Source organism: Grammomys surdaster, unplaced genomic scaffold, assembly GCF_004785775.1.
Source record: "Grammomys surdaster isolate TR1022 unplaced genomic scaffold, NIH_TR_1.0 126113, whole genome shotgun sequence".
Lineage (NCBI taxonomy): Eukaryota > Metazoa > Chordata > Mammalia > Rodentia > Muridae > Grammomys > Grammomys surdaster.
In genome coordinates, this window is record NW_021620921.1 from 1,700,959 (window position 1) to 1,716,119 (window position 15,161).

Sequence of the window (15,161 nt, forward strand, 5' to 3'; positions counted from 1 at the left end):
GTATAAAGTCCAGTTATGTTTCACTCAAATTCAGATCCAGACTTGTCAAATCATAATCAATTGCAATACCATATATTGATGACATATTGATCTTCACCTATCATTTTCATTGTCTCTTGGCCTTCCTAGCCCTGTAACACAGTTCCTCATGTTGCAATGACCCAACCATAAAATTATTTTCATTGCTATTTCACCATAATCTTGTTACTGTTATCATAATGTAAATATTTTTGGAGATAGAGGTTTGCCAAAGGGGTCATACCCAAGGTTGAGAACTGTTGATTTAAGCAATAATCTTATTGCTTGGTGCATCCAGTAAAGCTAAAGAGAAGTCTGGAGATAGGATAATGACTCTGACCTCAAGCTTTCTCATCTATTGAACCTCATCGGACTGTTCTGAGGATAAAGTAAATTCATGTATGTATGTTTTATGTGGTATCTATCAGACAGGCCCTGGGCCACACATGACTGAAGACTGCTGTGAATATAATGAAGGCCAAAATCTTAACGTTATTTTTTTAAACATGAGAGTTTTTTCCCCCATTTCTAGAGGGGAGTTAACTGAGTTGCGACATTCCAGGGTTAACTTGGTAGATGCTATCACTCTACAATGGAAGAGGTTGGATAAGCCTGTGGTAGACATTGCTGGTTTTGCAGGATCTAAAGGAATCAAGTGCATGTGATGTGAACGGGTCAGAGTGTTAGAACAGTGCCTCACACTCAGGTGCCCCATCCCAGTGAGGTTGTCATTACTCCTTTTTGTAGAACACACACTGACAAATGGGAGCCCTTTATCCACCTATGAATGTGATCTTAGCTTCATTAGTTCGAAGCCCATAGCCCTATATGAACCAGCACAAATACGATTTTCCCTTTCTGTGGAATCTACCAAACAGTTTGACTCTTTGCAGTCACTTCCCATCATGGAATGACAGAGGCGACATAGGCAAACCCTGGTACTTTCAAATTACTATTATGATTCTAGAGTTAATTCAGTGTTATTTAAATATTAAAATCACCCAGCATGACCCCTCATATTTTCACTAATAACTTTAAATAACTGAAATTTTACTCAAATGCAGTAATTTTTGGATTTGTGTTCAAGGAAAATCTAAACCCATGAAGTCTTAAGTTTATATCACTTTTGATTTATAGGGACATTATTACCTACTGCTGAAAAGATGACCAAAGTTTGATGAAAATTTCTTTACAAATGATTACTGGTTTTATGAATTGCAGTGTTAATATATGTCTATTATTTTACAAGCTCTTTGTGAAGTGATGATGTGGCTAAATTTGAAAAGAAAATATGCAACAAATTGGTTATAAGAAAGACTTCTAGGCATCATGATGCATGCCTTTAATCCCAACACTCAAGAAAGAGGCAAGCAAATCTCTGTGAGTTGGTCAGTCCTGTCTTCACAGTGAGTTCCAGGCTTATCCAGGGCTATATAATGAGACTCTGTCAAAAAAAAAAAAAAAGAAAGAGGGGGGGAAGGAAGGAAAGAAGGAAGGAAGGAAGGAAGGAAGGAGGAAAAAGATAGACAAGTATCTGATTAATAATAAAATAAAAGCTTTTATAATAGAAAATTATGTAGTGTCTTAACTAATGAATTACCAGTCACCTTGCAGATTTTATTTATATTTTTATACAGAAGCAACACATAGTCATCTTAGACTTCTGTTTCTATTGCTTGAGAGACATGATCTGCCTCCAGAATTCAAAGAGTAAATATTTAATTTGATATCTGATTAATTTTCAGTAATCTTCACTCAGTAAACATTAGCTTACTGTTTCAGGCACTGTGTTAAGTAGCAGTAAAAAAGACAGGAGGAAAAGGTACACAGCTCCTGAACCTAGCAAGCCATCTGTGGAGTTAGGGTGTGGTAGCATAGGGATGAAGGCGTGGTGGGAGTGGGATGCAGCTATGCTCCACATGCTTAGGACAGGGCTGTACATGGAGGATGGCGTGTAGCCAGCAGCACTGGGTAGCACCACGTCATGGAATTCCTTCCAGAGGCCTGTGATATTAGGAGCTGTCAGTTTGGCTGCAGTTCTGTTTGCAGGGATAGGGAACACCCAGATCAGAGCCAGATGGCAGCTGGCTGCTCTCCAAAGGAATCTAAAAGTGATGGGATCAGTGAAAGCTTTCCTAGACGACTGTCAGCGTTGTCTACTCAGATTACCACCCTGTCTGTGCTACAAAGTGAAGACCAGGAGGGATACTGGACATCCCCTTGATGCCTGTTACCTGGAAACAAGGATGAGAGCCTACTTACCCTTTGTGATGCCGTGGGGCTAAAACACGTGAAAACTAAAGATTTGATGGCCATTGTTTTACATTTGCATTTCATTACTGAGCCACTGTGTGCAACTGAATATGTAATTACCTGTTACTGTCATTGTAAAGTGTCAGTGTGATGAAGACTGATCTGAATTCTTTTGTGGAGGGGAAGGATTCAAGACAGGATCCCTCCAAGTAACCTTGGCTTCCTGGAACTCAAAGAGATCTGCCTAGCTCTGCCTCCCAAATGCTGGGATTAAAGGCATTTGCCACCACTGCCCAGCGACTGGTCTGAATTCCAACCTTCTTCGATTTCTGTATTTCCTCATTCCGAATTCTGATACCACAGGTTCTAATAAGGTTCACTAACATGTGTATTGTACTTAAGTGTTTAAGTGCTGCCTTGTTTCTGGATAAGTTGGATTTGTCATTCATACATGATGGATCAACATACTTAAGAAGCGTTTTGCAAAACAAGCCTCCTGCTTTCACTAATTGCTCGTCACGCAGCCTTTCCTTTTTATTTCCTACATGTAGCTTTTTCTGACTGTTTTTAGGCCCTGTACCCCATCTTCAGCTGACATTTTTTTCTGGGACCTTTTTTTTAAAATCAGGATTTGGGGGGTCTTTCATGGCCCCTTCTACAACGCCGGTGACTCCAGCTCAGAATAACCTGCTGCAGCCCAATTTTGAGGCAGCTTTTGGAACAACGCCTTCAACTTCAAGCAGCAGCTCCTTTGACCCATCAGGTGAGGCACTGACTGTTCAAACATTCTTCCTCTTTCTGTTAATGGCCTCTACCTCCCAAGGTCAGCGTGATTGTAGGAAACTCTCAGGAAGATGTTGTTAAACCTGGTTGGTGGCTCTCGTTCTACAGTTCAAATTCAATTTTCCAGGGCAAGCTTGGTAGCTCTAAAAAATAACCGCCTGTCCTTTCTGTTTCTGTTTTTGAATTTTAGCAGAAAGCTTACCACACCCACCCTCTATTTTGCACAAGCTCACATGCACATGATTTAGCCATGTAAAGGGAGGACAAATACTTTGTAGTGAGCCTTTGAATAGTCTCTGAGTGTGTGGACACCCCGACACACCCCGCTCCTGCTGTTGCTTATACCCTCCGAAGCTTGCATGGCCCTCCGTTGTATGAAGTTGAGACACAAATACTACCTCTGCTTCTAACCTCTCATCATGGCTGTCATTCTGTTTCTCTTCTCTTCCATTCTCCTCCTCTCATGCTGGCTCCTTCCTACAAATTTTCAATTGGTGAGTTTTTGGCAATTAAATGTGTTTCAGAAACACCCTAAATATACCCCCTGCCTGACAATCTGGTTGCTTCCGTTGCCAGTGCTGACCTGAATGCTGTCTCTCCCACCTTAGAATAACTGTGTAGTGGCATTTATAGTAGCTACGCATAGTCCCTTACAAGAATGTAACAAGCCCAGAGTTTTTATGTCAGTAAGATATTAGCAATATCTTATGGAAATTCTAAGCCTGTGTTTTGAATAGTCTTTCTGTATTCTAGGAACTGAACAAGTGGTACTTGTCATCTGGGGATGAGGGACACACCAGTGGTAGCTCTTGAATCCTATCCTTAAATTTCTGTTTAATTTAAGTATGTCCATAAAGTATAACCCAAAAATTGCTATGAAAAGAAGGGGAAAACCAAAATTAACTACCTCTAAAATATGACCAACTGTCTTTCAGATACATATTCCTAGATGCTGACAGATCACTATTTAATTTTTTTGCTAATTTCATTGGACACTCAGGAGTTACATCTTTTCTCAATTACAAGTTGCTTTAAAAGTAAACATCTTAAGCCAGGCAGTGGTGGTGGCGCACACCTTTAATCCCAGCACTTGGGAGGCAGAAGCAGGTGGATTTCTGAGTTCAAGGCCAGCCTGGTCTACAGAGTGAGTTCCAGGACAGCCAGGGCTACACAGAGAAACCCTGTCCCGAAACTAACCCCCCCCCCCAAAAAAAACCCAACAACAACAGCAACAAAAAAAGAGTAAGCATCTTAGCTTTCCTTGAGTAAATCACTTACAGTTTACTGCACATCACTACCATTTAGAATAACAAGTACTCAGTGGTTGTTTTTACTTAGACTCACAGTGACTGCCACTTATTTAGTGCCTATACATTGTAATAAACATGTGGAAACTATCCCCTCGTTTGGTCCTCACAATGAAGGCATATATTAGTGGTACTGTCCCCATTTACATATGAGAAGATGGAAGTGTCAGAGCTAGTAAGGGCTGAGTTACAGCCTGGCTCTGTTCTCTGTCTAGCACCTTATGCCATACAGCCTTCCTCTCCATCTTTCTCCATGCTCATTAACGTTCCCATGTATTTTGAGTAGATATAAGTAGACGTTTTTTTGGTGCTTGTAGTCACAAATTATATGAATTATGTTGTTTCTTTTACAAGAATGTACTTTCATGTGTATCCATGGTTTCATTAAGGACTGTCCTTTGCATAATGTCTCTCTCTGTCTCTTTTTGTTTCAAATTTTCTGAACCTGGTCTGTTTGATTTTCAGTGTTTGATGGTTTAGGCGATCTTCTGATGCCAACCATGGCACCATCCGGGCAGCCTGCCCCTGTCTCAATGGTTCCACCCAGTCCTGCAATGGCAGCCAGCAAAGGCCTTGGAAGTGACCTTGACTCGTCTCTGGCCAGCTTAGTAGGCAGTGAGTAGTCTGGTTTTATTTGTTTGCAGTATATATGAACTGGATTATTTTTTTCTTTGTACCTTTTTTTTTGGGGGGGGGGGGGGGGAAAATTAAAAAAGGCCGCCATAGCGGCGCACTTCCGCCGCTGTGGCGGGTCCCACATTTGGGAAGAAGTCCTATGGTTCCAGTGGCCTGGAGGCCTTGGTGGTGGCAGGCCCCATTAACACGAAGAAGTCCTTGGTTCCAAAAAGGTTTATTGTCATGGCAGATAATAGATGGATCTAGGCGTACCCCCAAAAAACTCAGGGCAGTCCCGAGTTATATAGGGAGGGAGAAAGGGGGAGGATTGGGGGAGGATCTGGGGGAGGCATGTTTAATTTGCTCTGCCCTCTGGCCTTCATTAGTATGTAAATCCCTAGGGCCTGAGGCCTATAGCCCGGCCTATGTGACTCTATGGAGACCTTGACTGCATTTTAGGATCCTGGATGATGGGGGGGACCGAACTCCTGCCGGTTGTCGCGCAGAATTCCACGCAGAATCTCGGGGTTCTAGGCACCTGCTCAACCATGACCCATGATACCCTTATGCAGTCCCACGGTGGGGGGGGGGGGAGGGTTGGTTTTTCGAGACAGGGTTTCTCTCTGTAGTCCTGGCTGTCCTGGAGCTCACTCTGTAGACCAGGTTGGCCTTGAACTCAGAAATCTGCTTGCCTCTGCCTCCCAAGTGCTGGGATTAAAGGCGTGCGCCACCACTGCCTGGCTTCTTTGTACCTTTTCATATTTGTCTCTCTGGTTTTGCTTACAGGTAAATGTATTAAAGAGTGGCTCTGCATAGTTAGCATTTCACCCAGGGCCTTTCTTGGAAATGGAAAGTCATCACTTGCCATTCTATGGTCTCTTTTAATCTAAATTACCAAAAAAAAAAAAAAAAAAACCAAGGAGCATACACACTGGTATGCACATGTAGTATACAAAGTCATTTCATATAAGTGTGTAGCCATCTGAAAATAGAATTATACTAAGTGTAGCATATTTATAGTATATGAATGTCATTTTTTAAACAAGTATTTATTGATCAGGTGGTATTCTTCCAGGCACTGGAGACAATTCAGTGAACAGAATAGATAAAAATTTCTATTCTTATGGCCCTCACAAAGGTCAGAGGCAGAACAGTGAAAAGCTTACATGAATAAATTCTGATTTATGTTACATCTTGAGTGCCATGTGGGAGTAAGCCTCCCCGAGGTACGGAGTGAGCTCCATAGCTGTTGGGAGAATGTTTATGGCAGTGGAAGCATTCAGGGCAGATTCGGGTAGAGACTGCCTAGCAAGTCTAAGGGACATATGCAGGTTAAAGCTGGAGCTGAGGAGATGGAGAGTTATTTTGGACATTGGCCTTCATTTAAGTCTGAATTTTATTTTCTACCAAGGCATATGGGTTTACCTTTGTGGATGTCTTACATTATTAGGCAATATTAAAAGCTTAGCAGGTCATTTGTATATTCTTCTTTATGCATCATCCCAGGTACATTTATTTCACATTCATTGTGATCTCAGCATCCATAAAAAATGTCATTGTGACACCCTGGAGACTAATTATCTCCTTCTTCTCAAAATCTGTCCCACTGAGATACAGCTTTTAGTGAATGCACGCTGTACCTATCTCTCCCGTCCTGAGAGTGTCTCCAGCACACAGCCTTTCTTTTGTCAGCCACCTGTGACCATTCTGTCCACTTACAAAACCACTCACTCACTGGAGTGATAATTGATAAATCTAGAAAAGTATATATGAATCTGAAGGGTTGGTTTTCTAATTTCAAAAGTTCTCTAAGGCTATAGAAACTGAGCTAAATGATACTGACATGGCCATGAACTTTACTGTAGGCAACAGAAGAGAGGTGAGATCCTGGAAACAAGCCTTCACATCTGTCGTCAAGTCAGTGTTGACAAAGGGGAAAGACCATTCAGTAAGGGAAAAGACAGTCTTGTAAAGTATGTGGAGAGCTGGTTCCATGGTTAGCATGCTCTCTGGTCATACAGACGTGTGACTTCTGTTCCCAGTACCTACATCAAGTGGCATCACTGTCACTCCAGCTTTAGGGCATCTAACACCTTCTTCAAAACCTTGTTCTAGAATAATGGAAAAGACTCAGAAACAGGAATAAAGTTGGACTTCTTTATAGCATCAAAAAAACCCTCAAAATAAATAAATATTATATAAAACTATCAAAGTCTCAGGAAATAACTTAATAGTGAATCTTGGTTAGCTTGGGTTAGGCAATATCCTTTACTTACAATTCCTAAACATAAGAAAGCTTTGGCCCTGCAGAGAGAGATAGCGTCATGGTTTAGAGCACTTGTTACTCTTGCAGTGGAGCCGAGTTGAGTCCCGAGCATGCATATAACAGCTCACAACCACCCATAGCTCCAGTTCCCGTGTCTCTGTTTTCCTTTAGGACCTCTGCAAGTACCAGGCATATATGTGGTGCACATACAAACCTGTAGGCAGAACTCTAATACACATTAAATTTTAAAAGTCTGAAAAAGTTATTTAAATAAAAAGGCAACTCCAGAATGAAAGAGTTTCTAATCACTAATCTTACAAAGGTCTTCTTTTGGGGGGGAGGGGGGATCGAGACAGGGTTTTTCCTGTGCAGCCCTGGCTGTCCTGGAGCTCACTGTGTAGACCAGGCTGGCCTCGAACTCAGAAATCCACCTGCCTCTGCCTCCCAAGTGCTGGGATTAAAGGCGTGCGCCACCACCGCCCGGCTTACAAAAGTCTTCTATCCAGAATGTGTAAATAACTTCTGCAAATCAGTAATACAAGTAGGAATAATACAGCTTACAAACTGGCAAAGGACTCGAATAGAGATTTCACAGGACAAAGCTATACCTCAGGATAGCTATTAAATATATGGAAAGATCTTAAACATCTTCAGATGTCAGGTTAGTGTAAATTAGAGACACAGTGACCAAACAACTCACACCCAAAAGAGTGACTGTGAAGAAAACAGATTGGAACACATGCTGGCGAGGATGTGGGATGTTGAAACCTTCAGACACTAGTGATGGGCTTGTAATACAACACACTATTGTGGAAAGAAGCATGGCAGGTCATTGGCATGATAAGAGTGACCCTTACCTCTCAGCAGCTCTGCTGCTAGGTACATAGAGTAAATGAGAATGAATGTACTCACAAAAGCCTGTATAGATGCTCTTAGAACTACCATTTATAGAAGCTCTTAGTGGAAACAATCATATGGCTCCTTGGTTAGTTAAAGGTGGTGTGTGTATACGTACATTATAAATTGCAGCCAGGTCCACACCTCCACATCACATTCTCACCTGCCCTAAAGGGATTCACACATGTGTGTATGAAGTACCTGCCCAATTTTGCCTCTTCCCATGACCAACATAAATATTTCATTGGCCTTATAAATGTTTACTGTAGAGATTAAATTGTGTAATTTAATTAAAAATAAAAATTTTAGAAGTAAGACTTCTTTGTCTTCTAAAAACAAAAATAACTGGTCAGGAGTGATAGCACATACCTGTCTATGGGCGGAGCAACTTGCAAGGCAAGAGGATTTCTTGCACCTCCAGTGTAAGAGACTAGCCTGGGCAATACAACAAAATACAGTCTTAAAAAAAGGATCAAAATTATGTGTAATGATTTCTTTATTTAGTTTAGTTAGTAAGTATGGCTTGTTTTGTAATACTAAGAAACAAAATGCAAGAAATATATATTCAGTTCATAATGTAACAAATCAGCTACACACAGCTTTATGCTGGCTGCTCCCTCAGCTTAGAGAGCACAGCTTTGGAAAACCTCACATTCTCCAGAAGGCCTTCCCCGTGTGCCTCCTCAGCCCTTTCTAGCAGCCTCTAACATTTACTTTTCTTACATCATCCGTTCTCACCTGCGTTACACCATTAATTAGAGTGCAGTTTCTTTTGGGGTCGGGGTCTTTGATGGTTCTTTTTACTGATCATCCCTATGATGATATGATATCTGATTCAAAACATCTTTGTCAAATTGATAAACAAAGTGTAGTGAGGGTAGATGGTTAAGCCAGGTATTCCCAAGACCACTCCCATATTCACACTCCACCAGTGGCACTCCCAGAACCCAGCACGTGGCTTCAGCTCACATCTGAGCACCAGCACAGCAGCGAGAGAAGGGTGTGCAGCTGCCTAAGATGTTTCAGCCCGAGGAAGCCCCTTAGGGTGTCAGCACTCAGGGATTTCGTTAACCATTGATCCTGTGGGCACACACCACCAGGCACCTAGCCAATTTCAGACTTGCAGAAGGCAGGTGTTTAGCATAATCAACAGTGCCCATGTAAACACTGTAGGCACAGAGAGTCAGTTAGTCATTTAGTCATTGTTAGCTGTCATTAGAGACAGCTTTATATTGTGGAAATAACTGTTTCCAGGGCTTTTTCAGATAGCAATCTCAAACCTTCTGAGCCAGTCCACATTAAATATGATCCTTAAGTCTGATGTAAAGTAAAAGAAAACTAAAAATTCTAGCTTTGTGTACTGATACAGTTTATTTTCTGTCTAACTGGATACAGTCATTGCTAGGCAACAACAGACCTCTTCTAAGCCTCCTGGATTTCTTAAGTATATATAAGCTGAATATAAAGATTTAAATTCTTCTTTTATCCATTTGTAGACCTTGGGATTTCCGGTACCACATCAAAAAAGTAAGTGTTTTTCAATTAATCTGTGTTTCTTTTAACAGTATGTTCATGTGTGTTTATTCAAGACTGTCAAATATTTCACTCCCTGGAATACATTATTTCCCATTCCTAAGCTAGGCAATTTAAGTTGGTTTTTATTTAAGTTTATATTTTTGTTGTTAGTCTATTGAAATCTTCAAATTATTACTCTGCTTTGAGAAAAAATAATCTGTTTCAGGCTAGGGTTGCCACTGTTACAGCTGGAAAGATTTTAGGATAGAGTTTTGAGGGTTTGGTTGGTTGAGTAATTAGTTGGTTTTTTTGAGACATGGTTTCTCTGTATGGTTTTGAGTATTTTAATAGATTTAAGTTTGAAATTCAGCACAGCATTTCTGGCTAAAGTTGATTTTAAAATGTCTTTCCTGGGTCATAAGAATGATATATCTTTTATCAAATGTGTGTTTTGTTATTGAAACTAGGATGAATATTACAGCCATACAATGATTATAAATGATTATAAATCATATTGTAGATATGATACAGTTGTGTGAAACCCTCTCTTGAACCCTTTAAGAACAAGAAAAAGCTGTCATCAATTCAAAACAGAAACAGGACTGGAGAGATGGCTCTGCAGTTCAGAGCACAGGTTGCTCTAAGAGAGGACCTGAGTTCTGATCCTAGCATGCATGTCAAGTAGCTCACAATTCCCTGTAACTCTAGCCCCAGAGAATCCAATACCTCTGGCCTTCTGGGCACCTCTGGCCTCCTGGACATGTATCAGCCTCCTGGGCACCTGCACTTACATGTGCACACCCACACACAGAAATATACACATACACATAATTAAAATGTCAAAAATAATTCAACAAAATATGTGTCCAGATTGTTATATTATTTGGAGTTTTTTATGAGTAAAGAATTTAGTTGACTTTTTCTGCCATATTTCTCTATTGTAAGTAATGTGAAATTCCTATTGTCACTGAATTCAAAAGTCTTATTTGTTTTAATTCAAGTGGTTTTTGTGATGTCTTAGATACAGTATGGTAAGGTTCCTCTGTAAGTTTTAATCTATATGCTTTATCACTACCAGGTTTGAATGGATGACTTCTAAACCCAAGTAAAACATCAAGAAAGTCACATGGCATTTTTTTTCCTGAATTTTGTGTTTTGTTTCTTTTTCGTACTTGCCCTTCAGGGGAGATCTCCAGTGGAATGCTGGGGAGAAAAAGCTGACCGGTGGAGCCAACTGGCAACCGAAAGTCACTCCAGCCACGTGGTCAGCTGGTGTTCCTCCGGTATGTAACATTGAGGCCCAGGTGGTACGGGCAGTTCACCGCCTTTCCGGTATACAGAGCAAGTCATTCTGCTTAATTGAGTGTTAACATTGTACACCTCTGTTCACACGTAACAACACGAACAAGGTACAAAAGTCAGTGAAATCTAACTTTGCATGTATCAATGATTACAACCTGTGTTTAAATACCTTGTGGTTGCATAAATACTTAATACTAGTATTTATGTTTCTAATTTATTTATAAAATTCCTGAAATAGTTTTCCAGTACACTTCCTATCATGGAGTGTAATATCATTTTATCATAGTTCTTGCCCAGCTCTCCTGATGGTCTAAATAAGTAATGAAAACTTTTTTTTTTCTTATCAGAAAGGATGGGTAATGTGCTGGCTAGGTTTATGTCGACTTCACATAAACTGTGGTCATTTTGAAAAGAGAGAATTTCAGTTGATAAAATGCCCTCACCAGACCAGAATGTGGTGCATTTTCTTGATTGCTGATTTCTGTGGGAAGGTCTAGCTTACTGTGGACAGCGCCACTTCTGAGCTAGTGGTCCTGAATGGTATGTGGAAGCAGGCTGAGCAAGCCATGAAGACCAAGCCAGTAAGCAGTGCTCCTCTATGGCCTCCTCATCAGTTGCTGCCTCTGGGCTCTGTCTTGAGTTCCTGCCCTGACTTCACCAGGATGGACTATGAGCTACAAGCTTTCCTTCCAAGTTGCTTTTTGTCATGGTGTTTACCGCAGCAATAGCAACCTTAACTAAGACAGGTCATTTCTATTGTATGAAGTTTTAAGACCATATTTTTTCAGCCCACCAATTTTAAACTTGAAACTAGACCATCATCTTTCCCATACAGTTTAAAGGATATTTATTTCTATATTTCAAATTGCCATATCTTCCATTTATTTTAACAAAACTAGGTAATCCACTTTTCACAAATCGCCTGGATTTTTTCATCCTTGGGGACACCCCTGCCTGTCAGAGCCTGTCTATTGCTCTGGTGTGTGTCAGAGGATAAAAAGGTGGGAGTAGGCAGTTCACTGACATCCAGTTCTTTCATAGTGAGAGTGGTCTGGGCAGAAGGAGGTTGAGAAGCTGTAAGCTGAAGAGCACCACAAGTGAACTTCAAATCAGTGCTTTGGTGCTTGTCGCCCTTTAAAACTTTGAAGTGAAGTTTGAGAATGCTTTGTAAATCCACGTACACAAACTTGAAATGCACACATTTTTTAATTACAGCCTATCATTGTAAAACAATGTTATGTTGTCTCTTTTTTAATTTGTTCTGTGTGTTTCTGTGGGCATGTGCATGCAGCAAGGCACTGTTCCGCCAACCAGCTCAGTTCCTCCGGGTACCGGAGCCCCGTCTGTTGGGCAACCAGGAGCAGGATTTGGAATGGTGAGTGATGACCTGTGCCAAAAACCCATAGTTTACATTCCTGACATCTTTACACATTTCTCAAATGAGCAGGCATTCCTATGGTAAATACAGTAAAGGAAACCTCAACCTAAGGCATCTGCTTTGGGCCTCAGCCAGCCTGGACAGGAAGTGGGGAAACAGTTACAATGTATATAAATATATTGTCATCAAATTACAGTACATTGTTGTATCGTTTGGGAAATATATTTACTATGTATTTTAGCTCAGTTATCAAAATCAACCCTTTATATTCTGGGCTTTTCACTCTATACTTCTATCTTAGCATGTTTTAGGGCCATCCTGCTTCAGGACATTAGCTTTTGTCTCCTGAAGAGTTACTCTAAGTGGAGATGAGTACACAGCTCCTGATTGGCTTGAGGATGTCACATGGCCAGCCAGGCTTGAGTACACAGCTCAGGGACTTTTCCCTTCAACTGACAACCTCAACAATCAGAGTTTAAAATTAACATAATAAAGTCTACCGGTGTAGGTTTCTCAGAAATTGTCCAAAGCATGTAAAAGGTGTCCGTGTTGGGGTTTGTACTCTGAGGGTCCCAGACCTGCTCTAAGGCTTCCTTCCTTTGCAGCCTCCTGCGGGGACAGGCATGACCATGATGCCTCAGCAGCCAGTCATGTTTGCCCAGCCCATGATGAGGCCACCCTTTGGAGCTGCCGCTGTGCCCGGTACACAGGTCAGTTGCCTTGAGTTCACAGCACCAGGCATTTACCCTAAACATAAAACTGTCACGCTGTTCATAGTGTGAGGTACAGAGGCAAGAGGCACAGCTTCACGCCTCCACCCTCAGCAGCCTGAGGAGTTCTCCTAGGCTTTTAGGGTTTCAGGACAGACTGGGTTTTCTGGCTTGAAAAAAAAAATTATTTCTGGACTAGCCAGTATAAAACAGATAAAGATTTAACAGGAAGATTAAAAGAAAACTGCTCAGAAAGAAAGACACTGCTCAGAGCATAGGTGTAGGGTTCTCTAAGAGAGTGTCCCATTTCACTCCCAGGTAGATAGTTTGGGTGTGTGTGTAGCCACTATCTTGGAGGAATTCTAGGAGCATTAAGAGAGATCACTGGGTGGTTCTTGGGTGGCATCTGACAGGTTTGCAGTTGATAAGATTAAAGTCTAGATCGAATGGATACCAGAAAGTAGGGTATTTGTACTGTACATAGTGTTAACAGTTTTGTTTGAGACTACCCAGGATACTTCTTGGAAAACCCTATCCAAGGTTTAGGCCTTAAACATGGTCCATTGTTACTTAACATAAAATATCTATATATAAAAGGATTATTACTTCTATGTTAGCCTTCTCAGCAACTGTTTGTTGGGCTGTAATTCTTGCTTCAGTCAGACTCCAGGGTGAAGGATTCCTTTCCTGCCTCGTGGTACTTTCTCTGTCTCTCTATCCTGCCTCAGTGTGACTGTCTAATGGCCCTCTCTTAGCTGTTGCTTCAGGAGTAAAGGGACCTGGAAGCAGTGTACAGTGTGAGAATAGTGACAGAGAATTAATGAGCCTGGGGTCCTTCTTTTTTGTCCCCCTACTTGTGTCCCCACAGATACATGTGTCCCAGTGACAGGAATTTAGGTTTGAGGGTTGATTTAAAAAAAAAAAAAGATTGTTTCATGCAGCCCAGTCTGATCTCAAATTCACTATGTAGGCAAGATTAGCCTTACCTTCTGCATCCACTTCCCAATTGCTGGAATTGCAGGTGTTCACTACCACCCTCAGCCAAGTACAGAGTCACAGTTCTCCAAGCTGCAATATCTACCCAGAACTTCTAACAAACAACACTGTCTCCAAACCCTAGAGTCACCATTAAAACCCCTTGTCTTTCAGCACCAGCCACAAGTTTGGGAGCCTCACTTCAGACCAGTTGTATACAAAACCGGGATTCTCTCTTCCTGCTTAGATTTCCTTGTAGTGGCTCACAGAACTCAGGAACTTACAAAGTTTATGGTTAAAGTTTTACTGATATGAAAGTATACAAATTAGAAACAGCTGGAACAGCAGAGATGATAAAAGCATCTGGGAGAGGCCCAAGCATGAAACTGCTTCTAGCATCCTGTGAGACAGTGTTGCCAGCTGCAGAAGATCACTTAGGTTTCAGTATGGCATTAGTATGCCTCTCTTGATTGGATTACTACCTATGAGTTGAACTCAGTCTCCAGTCCCTCCCCACCCTGGAGGCCATGCTTGCCATTATGTGGCCTAAAGACTCAACAACATAATAACCAATTAGCCTTTCTGGTATGGCCAGCCTCCATCTGTTCTGAGTCAGTTTCACCATACATCATGGAAGAGCCCCTGTGAGTCACCTTGTTAGTATAAGCTACTGGGGTTGTCCTAGTTTGCTTTCTATTGCTGTGAGAAACACCATGATCAAAAGGACTTTGGGGGAAAGGTTTTATTTCAGCTTACAGTTTATAGTCTGTCATGAAGGGTTAGGTCAGCTCAAGTCAGGAAAGCCTGGAGACAGGATAAAGAGCATGGTGAGATGCTGCCTACCAGCTTGTTACACATGGCTGGTTCAGTCTGCATCCTTACACAATCCAGGGCTACCTGTCTCAAGAAGGCACCACCCACAATGGCCTAAGCCCCCCATATCAACAATTAATCAAGAAGATGACCCACAACCTTGTCTACCAATCTGATAGAAGCTCCTTCTCAGTTGAGGTTTCCTCTTCTCAGACCACCCCAACTTGTATCAAGTTGGGGAAAAAAACTAAACTGTTTATGTGGCTTCTGAAGCAACCATGAATAGCAAAGTCACACCTGTTGCTCAGGACATTATTAGGGTTTAGAGT

At 41.4% G+C, this 15,161-nt stretch overlaps 1 protein-coding gene across 3 annotated transcripts in view; it reads left to right on the forward strand.

Moving 5' to 3' along the window:
* Positions 1-15,161, forward strand: part of Snap91 (synaptosome associated protein 91) — a 110,374-nt gene that overhangs the window by 90,150 nt on the left and 5,063 nt on the right. For all 3 annotated transcript variants that reach the window (XM_028756183.1, XM_028756181.1, XM_028756182.1), the window contains 6 exons: positions 2,900-3,034; positions 4,827-4,976; positions 9,636-9,666; positions 10,838-10,937; positions 12,248-12,331; positions 12,940-13,044. In XM_028756183.1, coding sequence (XP_028612016.1) covers positions 2,900-3,034; positions 4,827-4,976; positions 9,636-9,666; positions 10,838-10,937; positions 12,248-12,331; positions 12,940-13,044 — 605 coding nt within the window. The remainder of the gene's footprint in view (positions 1-2,899; positions 3,035-4,826; positions 4,977-9,635; positions 9,667-10,837; positions 10,938-12,247; positions 12,332-12,939; positions 13,045-15,161) is intronic.